Raw genomic sequence first — 9,258 nt, forward strand, 5'->3', positions numbered from 1 at the left:
TGCTGAAGGCTGATGTGAAGTGTGTGCATTCTGCACTCAGGCATTCTTCCTTCTATTTCCCCATGTTTCTACACAGGAGCTGCCCATTTTCCCTTAAACAGATTGTACCAAAAAAAGGGGCTTGTATTGACCTGGAGAGTACAAAGCTAATATATATTGGCTTTACACTTACATAATTGTGTTGCTAATTTTTGCAAATTAAACACTATTTAGAAGTTCTTTTTTTTAAAGATTTATTGCATATCAGGAGAAGCAGCAGTTGACACATTGATTCTCATACTCACTTTAAGGCTGGGTTCCCACTGGTAGCATATGATGAATTTCATACTTTTATCTTTTTCTGCATGATGTTTTGATGCGTATTCCTTTCCCACAGTAGGTTCAGGTATCACTCTGTGAGTCTGGCTGCCTTTAATCCAGTGAGATTTATTTGGAGCTTGATGTGGGGCTGACTGTGAGCCTGGCTGTGTTGTTGGTGGAATATTGTAATCCTGGTGATGTGCTCTAGGAAACATTATACTTCACTCCAAGAGTATGTACAGAATGGGAAATCAAAAAAAAAAATCATGAATAATTGCCAAAAAAATCCTAGGAGCACTTCAGTCCTTTATTTCAAACCCTTTTCTGTGTTTGTAGGTTGTCACTTGAGTTGTAGTTGTCTAATCAAAGCGTGATGAGTAATTTAATCTGCACTTTCATACACCTTTGTATTTTGGGTATTGAATAGCCACATCTCCTCAGTGCTTCAGAAGCCTGATCTTGAGGTGCATTGAGAATTTGTATCTTGGTAGTTTTTCTGAGGGTCTGAGTCATGTACCTTATAAAAATACATGACCTTTGCAGGGTTTTCACTCTTGACTGAAGCCTGCAGCCTGGGGTGTAGCAGAAAGAGCATTATTAAACAATTACTGGCTCAAAAAGGAAATCAAAGCTGAAGAAAGAGTCTGATACAGTGTCAGTGTTCTACCTTGGGGTGGAACAGATCAGACTTCTCAGTGACTCAGCTTCAGGACTGGGAGCACTGTGAGAACCTGCCTTTAAAGAACTAACAATGAGGGAACCTTCAGAAGGCTTTGAATTCAAGATACCAATTTGATTTGTGGTTTTGTGGGGTTTTATGGGGGTTTTTTGTCTGCTTGTTTTGATTTTTTGTTTTGTTTTTGTGTGGTTTGTTTGTTTGTAACGGAATTATTTTCTGTTCCAGAAGCTGCACATCAGAAAGTTGGAAAAAGAGGTGTATCGACACCACTGTGCAATTCCAAGAGGCAGAAGAGCAAACCTTATTGTTACCAACAGGTATTAAAATTTGAATGCTTTCTAAGGCCTTGACATGATTTCTGCTTGAGGATTAGACATCTGGCGAAGTCTAAACTGATTGCTGTTCTCTGCCTATCTATTTTCCTTCTCTATTTTCTCCTTGATTTTTAAATTATTTTGTTTCCTTAATGAAAAATGTAATTGAGTTGTGATGTCAGTGCTGAATACTAATTTGGGAAGACAATGTACTCTGAGATCAGTGACCCTTTCATCACAGTGGAGGGAAGTATTCTTTCTTTTTCTCTTTGTTTTTGATTTTTCAAATTAGCTTGTTATAAGTGTTTGCACTCAAGCTAACAGTTTGATAAGAAAGGTTTACATTCTTGTTAATGGAAGAATATTCTAAATGAGGACTTATGTCCTTGTACCAGGATGAAAATTATGAAAAAAACCTCATCTGACAAGTTTTAGAATTGAAGATGTGGGCAGTCCTGAGTTTGAGGACTCAAAACTTTCTCTAGATAATGAAAAGGATTGTGATCTCTGCATTGCACAGGTCACCAGTTTGCACCTTGCCTGAATGTGTGAGAGAGGCTCATCCACAGTAAGACCGTGGAGGTTTCCCAGTGTGGTTTTTACCAGTGACCAGCACACCTCAGAATTCAGGCTGCAGGTGGAGATTTCAAGGCACTGACAGAGGCCATGAATGAAATTGGGCAGTTGTTTGCAGCCTTGGATAAATGTGCACTCCTCTCCTGATTCCAGTTCTTTTCTCTTGCTGGGTGATGTCTTAGGTGATCTGTGACTTCTAAAGACAGTGATTGTCTCAGAATGCATTTAAGGAATGGTCCACTGTGACTGAGAGGATGCTTTTAATCCACATAGAAAATACCTTCTTAAACAAATACTTTCATTTTGTTCAGTTTGTCTTGCAGAGTTCTAGTCCCAGGGAGAGATTGAGTATGAATTTTTCCTTTTTTTTCTTGAACAGGAGAGTGATATATGTGAAAGAAGTGGAAATCTTAGGCCATTTAACAACAGAGTGGGATTACTTATTTGAAGAATTCACACGTTATCCCTCATATGAAGCAAATATTTTAAAAATCACTGTTTTGGTAAGAAAAACATGTAAATTTTCTTCTATTTAATACTCACCAGTGGTCCATACATGCTTTAAATTTATTTATGGTTCTAACTGCTAACCAAGGGTCTATGTGACAGGATTTACTGAAAGTTTCTTGAAAGTGTGACAGAGACAATGTTGAAATCTAACCTGAAGTTGGCATTCAAGCCATTTAAGTATGAGATTCTGCATTCTTGTTGTGTGAGTCATCTGAAGCACATTTTTGTTCCCCTCTGCAGCAGGATCAAAAGATGTTCCAAAGAAGGGACAGTACAGGTCACGAATGTGTGAAGGCAGTTCAGCTTCAGGACGAAGCTACAGCAAGGGTATATTCTTTTTTTTTTTTTATTTTAATCTTCTTTTCTTATGATATTGTTGGCAGTTGTTGAAACTCAGCATGTAAAAAAGCTGGTAGTGTTCAGAGACTTGTTAGAGAACAGGCTGCTGTGCCTGAGCACCATTCACCATAGTTTTGTGTTGAAAAATCTGTTTTACCAAGAGTAGGATGACACCAGATAGTCCAAACAATCAAGAGTTTCTGCAATAATAATTTAATGTTGAAACCACATAGTCTTAGGGTTTGTATGTTAAAGCTCATTAAGGGAAAATAATTCCAGTATCTAAACTACTAGGTTGTATTAAATTCCCTGTGGTCTGTAGGATTCCACATGCCTCCTGATTATTTCAAGATCACCTAAGCCAGGACAAGTGGACCTTGTATGAAAAGGCTTACTTAGATTCCTCCCTCCTCACGTTTGGTTTTTCTACCAGTTCTCTCTAAATGTTTATTCCTGTTGGTGCTGGGGAGGCTGGAGTATTTTGTGAGCCTTTGTTCTGTGCATGGTTGCATCTTGCAGGTAACTTAGCCAAGGTGATCTATCAATTTGGATAAATTCCAGGTACTTCAGGAATAGAAAAATTTACCTAGGAAACCATGTGTGTTCCTGTAGTGTTGTGTCAGGTGATGAGAGAGGAGGTGTTCTCCCTGAGACCAAAGGTGAAATCAATTGGATCCACAGTGCCTTGGAAGCATCCCTGAAATTGTAGCTCCAGTAAATGGCAAGTCAGCAGATGGAATCAGAACCAGGGCCAAATTGCTGCTATTAAATTGATTGAGCCTCCTGAAAGAATGGGTTAGACTGGGAAGGAAAAAAATTGCTATAATTTTGAGGCACTTTATATACTGGAAGAGTCTGTCTTAGTTCTTTACCTGAGTCTTGTCTAAAAATGTTCCTGCAGCTTTCTCTTACAGCATATTGTCCAAATCACACTTGGAATTCAGTAATTTAAATCCTTTCAGTTTGTCTGTGTCTGAGGGGCATGGCCAAAGCTGGAGCATTGCACAAAACACACAGGTCACACTAGAAGGATACTTCTTGTGTTTAATTACCTTTTTTGGTATTATTTCCTAACTGTACTTTCCTTTGCTAATGTTAATCTGGTGTTTATACATTGCAAATCGATTTTTCTGCTCTGAAATACAACACTACCCATTTACCTTTTGTGGATTACTGTTCAGCACTTGAATATTGTGCATGTGAATCAGGAGCTAAGAATGTAACTTAGACCAGCCTGTGTGGGTTTACATGTTTGTTGAATTAGCTATGTTTCAGTAGCATCTTATGGAAAAAAAAGTGCTTTAATTGTTTTTTGTTTCACTGTTGTTTTACAGAGGGTTTGTTGTGCCATTCAGGAGGCCCAGATGACACGAAAACAAGAGAGGCTGGTGAAGAGAGCTTCCTCTCAGCTGAGGAAACCTTAAATCCTGTGTTGATAATGACAGGATTTGTCATGTGTGACATTTGGTATGCAATTTTCTCCCTAAAATTGATTAGGAGCAACATGAAAGCATTGGGCAAAAAGTAAAGATAAAATATCTGAGCTCTTCTTTCAAAGTTAACAGCCATTAACACTTTCATTTTAGAAGTTATGCATCATTTGAAAACAATGGATTTCTGAAACCTGCATTTCAGTTTAAAAATTACAATTTTTGATAAAATGGTTTCCCACATTGAAATTTTATTTTCTGCTTTTTTAATGTCAGAGATTCTAAAATGAAGTGGTTATCTCATTTGCACTCTAAGGTTATGGTTTACAGACTGGTGGTAGTAGTTGGGGTTCTGGTGTTTTTCCAAATGAGTTACTTCTGTTTATGGTTGAAACAAATTAAAAACTCTTATTTTAGACAACATTCTCCTTAAATTACTGTACACAATTTAGCTCATATAATTTTATCTCTAAGTGTTTAGTATTAGAAAATACTGCACTGAAGCAATGTAAGAATGAGTTTATATGAAAGAAGTAGGCTATTGGCTGGAAATGCTTCCTTTGGAATGTTGTCACATTGTAAATGAAAATCTGCACTTTAAAAATGGAAAATATTATTCACCTCATGTGCCTGTTTATGGTTTTGGTTGTGTCACTGTAGCCTGAAGAATTCTCCAGGAGGAACAACACACTGGGTTTAGCATTATATGTCAAAAACTTAAATCTAAGAAGTTAGCTGTCCATATTTCAGTGTATAGTTACTCCCCTGCAAGAATGCCATCTCATGAAGTTAAAACTCACTTGTGGTGCAGCATTTCTGCTGCAGCTCCTCTTCCTGAAGGCTGTTAGCATTCACTTTACCACAGCCTTTAAACCCAAAGTGTGTGCCTGGTGTGAATAACCCCATGGACCTCCTTGAGACGAGTTCCATCCTTAGCAAGGCACATCCACAGGGGGCTGAGTCAAGGACGGGCTGAGCAAACAGGCTGGAGCTCAGTGATCAGGGACCTGGGAGCTTTGCTCTCAGTCTTTGCCTGTTGGATAAGAAAATCAGTGTCCTTGCAAAAACTCATCAAAATTTGACCTTTCCATTTCCCTTTTCTTGCAAAGAATATTTTCTGTTTCTTACTTCTGTTTTGTATTGGATAATAGCTATAGATACAAACTTGAAGAGCTAAAATGACAATATTTTTCTACAGATCCATACATTGCACCAGGCCTGGATTTTTAAACTCTTCACTTAAGGGCTGATGCATTGTTTAAATGCACTCTTAACCTGTACCTATGAGCTCACCAAAGTTAGAAAGCTTAAGACATTTGAAAGCAAGCTGCCAAACACAGGACTTGTAGAGAGCATTGCACACATGATTTTATTGTTTTTGTATGCACATGGCTATTAATCCACTTTGCTACGTGGGAAAAATGTGGTACAGTCTTTAAGTCTGTGCTGTCACCTGTTTTCCAGAAAGCTCTGCTCAAACAATAAATAAATTACCTGTCCAGGCTGTATGTATATCAAGTTCATGTTTTAAAAAAAAGACAATAAATTTTTATATGCAAGTATTTGTACTGTGATTTAAAGGTTTGTGTTGTTGGTTTGCCTCACGTCACTGACACTGTATGAAAACAATCGGAGGATGAAGGTACTGCAAAAGAGCTTTGTAAGCTCAGCAGATTTTGCATCTTGTTTTCTGACATTTAGGGACAGTTGTATGTGTACTGCCTCTTAATTGATGCTTGAAAATAGATGTCACTTTGGTCTACTTGGTGCATGTTCAGGCAGTATCATGTGCCTGTTTCTAGGTGAACTGGAGCTTAAAACGCTTCTGAAGACACTCTTGAATCCAATCCTCTGCTTGATTCCTTTCTGTACTTCCTCATGTTTTTGGTGAACTTTCTGGCTTGAACTATAAACAGATATTTCATTTTCTCACTTTATATGTGATTAGGTTCAATGAAGAAACCTCCTACCTAAAATAGTCTGAAGAAGCAGTAGTTTTTATTTTGAAATGCACATCTTTGCAGTTTGGTTCACCAGCTGAATTTGAGCTGGTGGATGACCTCCAGCTGGAGGATGAGTAACCTCCTTTACCACTGGGATCAAGAGGACGTGGGAGAGGAATTCCAGTTCTTGCTTAAATGAAGGTGGATATTTGGGATGAATTAGTTTCCAGTGCTTGTCCTGGGCTTGCTTCTACTATTCCATTGCACTTCACCGTGTCTCCTTCTGTCTTTGCTTTGTTTTTAAAGTGCCCTTTGGCATGGCTGCATCCTCTGTAGCTGCAAATGCTGTTGACTCTCCTGGGCTTTGCTCTCTAACTTTGGGAACTTCCTTTTCCTGTTCCCTTCCAGTTCTTTTCCTTGAGCTGGTGCATTTTCCTGAAGTGCTGGCTGAGGAAGTTAAGGTACCAGGAGAGTCTCTTGTCCCTAACTGTGCTCAGCACAGGAACAACTGCACAATTAAATCCTGTTTATGTGATCTGTTGGGGTAAGAGGGTAACACTGTGTTTTCAGACAATCTTGAGTGATGAATTTCAACCAGGTGCTGCAATGCAAGTGAAAAGCTTTTTCAAAGATTTTGGTGGGGTTTTTGTTTGTTTGAGATTTTTGTTTGTTAGTGTTGTTGGTTGTTTTGTTGTCTTGTTGTTGTTGTTGTTGTTGTTTCATTTTTTAAAAGTATCTAGCAACAAAATGTTTCTCCATACCTTAAAGATTTTATGCCTCTGTGAAGCTGTTGAGATTTTCAGTGTTACTGAGCTCACCAGATTGCTGCTGCTGACATCTTCTTAACCTTTTCCTTTCAGTGAGCACCCAGAAGCTTTTTGCTGTCTCAAGGGCCACTTTTTACTGGATATTAAGACAGTAAAATTAGTGTTAATTAGAACTCCAAGCATTTAGGTCAGGCCTGGGTCCTTGCTTTGCTTCAGTTACTCCTTTGCTTTCTGTCTCATCATAGGTTTCTCAGCTCCTCAGAAGCCTTTTTTCCCAAAGTGTGGATGAATGTTTAGTCCTTGTGACTGTTTCTGTCTCTTGCTCCAGCTGGAGCCTCCTGAAACCCTTCTGAAACTTGCTCAGTGCTTTGTGCCATGCCCTCCGTGCCCTGGCATGCTCAGCTGTCCCCTAGGTGAAGAACAGTACAGCCTTCCTCAGTGTAGATCTGTGACCTAGTAAGCATTTTAAAAAGACACCAGCAGAAAAATGATAATACAGTCAAGCTGTTTCATAGAAAAAGACATTAATATGCTTGTGCTTACATTTTTAGAGCCACTTAATCCTTTAAAAAGGAGAGAATGATGTGACAACTTTTGCAGTAGATAATGGCTATATGTGCTTCTCCACAGGATAATGCTATCAATTCCACTTAACTGTGAGCTTAAAGGAGCATTTTACTTTGATAATTTTCCTTGAGTTTCTGTTCAATCTGGAGACAAGTAGATATTCACTTGCTGAAATGCTGTATTTTGAAAATGCAATCAGCTTCTTTCCTAATTTCTTACATGAGCTTGGTCTGTTTCACTGTTAACCATCCAAGGGGATTTTAGGCTCTCTTTTCATGAGAATTTTATTGGATTTTATTTACTTTCCTCTCTCAAAGTGACCCTCTATTCATTGACTACTGCCAGTCATTCTCTGCAGAATTACAACAAGCCAACCACTTACAAGTACTTACGTGGAATTTTAAAGAAACAAACAGCATCAGAGCATTCTTAAAACCCCTCAGATTGTGGAATATCATTGCACAAATATCATTGCAAACATTGTACCAATATTCTTATTTCATTGCTGGCAGTAAATAAGCTTTTGTTGTAGTGTAGTAACACAGATTACAGTAGGTATATCCTAATCTTGGGCTATCATGGCAACAAGGATTATTTATATCAGGGTACCTTGGGTCACTTAGAAGATTTAAAAATAAAATTTAAAATATTTAATTTTATAAGTGTAAACTGACTTGTGAAACTTTTTGAAACTAGCTAACATCTGTTTGAAAAAAATAATTATTTCAACAGGTTATAAAGTCTCATTTAGTCAAACCTGAGTGTGAAGAATTTGGAATAGATGCCAGTGGACTGACCAGAGAAGTTTTATCATAAGAAACAAGCAGAGAGAATCTGAGAATCAACACATACAACTTCAAGTTTCACTGGAAAAATCAAAGCTTTTTTATCCAGCTTTGTTTCCAAGCTTGTTTATTAGGATTTCCTGGACCAAAGGTATGCTGTGGAGGGAGAGGGTAGTTCCCAGTTAAACCTGTGATGCCACATAGCAAGAGAAGGACAGATCGAAGTCAGGGGAAGAGTTGTTTTACAACTAGAAGTCTAATAAAAATTTGTTCCAGTTATATGAATATTTTTAGTTTACTAATGATCCTAATGCAATTCCATCCCTTGGATTATGGATCTTATTTGCACAATCACTGAGTAACAGTGAGGCAAATACACAGATCTCCAGACTTCAGCATTTATTATCTCTGTGCTGCAATTTGCTTCTGGTTTGGATTTTTCTAGGTATTTGTCATCAACTAAGGTAATAGCTTAATCTAGTTTTCTCAGTTGTCTGAGGGAGAAAAGCTGAAATATGAAAGGAGAAATAACTCTTAAAAGGAAAAAACTGACCCATTGAAAGAAACTTGTGAATTTAAAACTTGATTCACTTCACTGTATCCTCACCTTTCATGTAAGTCAACAAGTAAACCTCTAGTTTGACAACATTTTATATTATTTATTATGAAATGAGATTGTTAATTGTTTATCCTGATCTGGTCTTTAGATTGCCTAGAGGCCAGGGGAACAAGGGAGATGGGAGGAACCCTGTAATACTGATGTGGTAGCTGGGGGTGAAGGAAGGTGAAAGCAGGATAGTGATAAATCTATAAAATGGCCAGGTCTTTGAGGTAAAACCAAATTATTAAAAAGCTGTTTTGATATCCTGCCACAGATTCCTTTTACATCAGTAACTGGGAAAATATCTAGTTGTGAATACCAACAGCAGTACTTGAAAACAGTAACTTCATTAGATTTTAACAAGGAAAAGAAGTTTTTCCTTGGATTTAATTCTGAGAGGTAGAGCCATTCCCAGGTACTTTACTGCAGTCAGCAGATGGAGCACTG

The 9,258-nt window shown here is 38.0% G+C and overlaps 1 protein-coding gene across 2 annotated transcripts in view; it reads left to right on the forward strand.

Annotated features, from left to right (window-relative positions):
• Positions 1-5,722, forward strand: part of VPS13C (vacuolar protein sorting 13 homolog C) — a 73,688-nt gene extending 67,966 nt beyond the window's left edge. The window contains exons 80-83 of one of the 2 annotated variants that reach the window (XM_063412135.1): positions 1,205-1,296; positions 2,249-2,372; positions 2,620-2,706; positions 4,053-5,722. In XM_063412135.1, the coding sequence (XP_063268205.1) occupies positions 1,205-1,296; positions 2,249-2,372; positions 2,620-2,706; positions 4,053-4,142 (393 nt within the window). In that variant the 3' untranslated portion in view covers positions 4,143-5,722. The remainder of the gene's footprint in view (positions 1-1,204; positions 1,297-2,248; positions 2,373-2,619; positions 2,707-4,052) is intronic. The other variant, XM_063412134.1, reaches the window with a different exon arrangement.
• Positions 5,723-9,258: the final 3,536 nt, after the last annotated feature.

The sequence above is a fragment of the Prinia subflava genome, chromosome 15 (assembly GCF_021018805.1).
Source record: "Prinia subflava isolate CZ2003 ecotype Zambia chromosome 15, Cam_Psub_1.2, whole genome shotgun sequence".
Classification (NCBI taxonomy): Eukaryota; Metazoa; Chordata; class Aves; order Passeriformes; family Cisticolidae; genus Prinia; species Prinia subflava.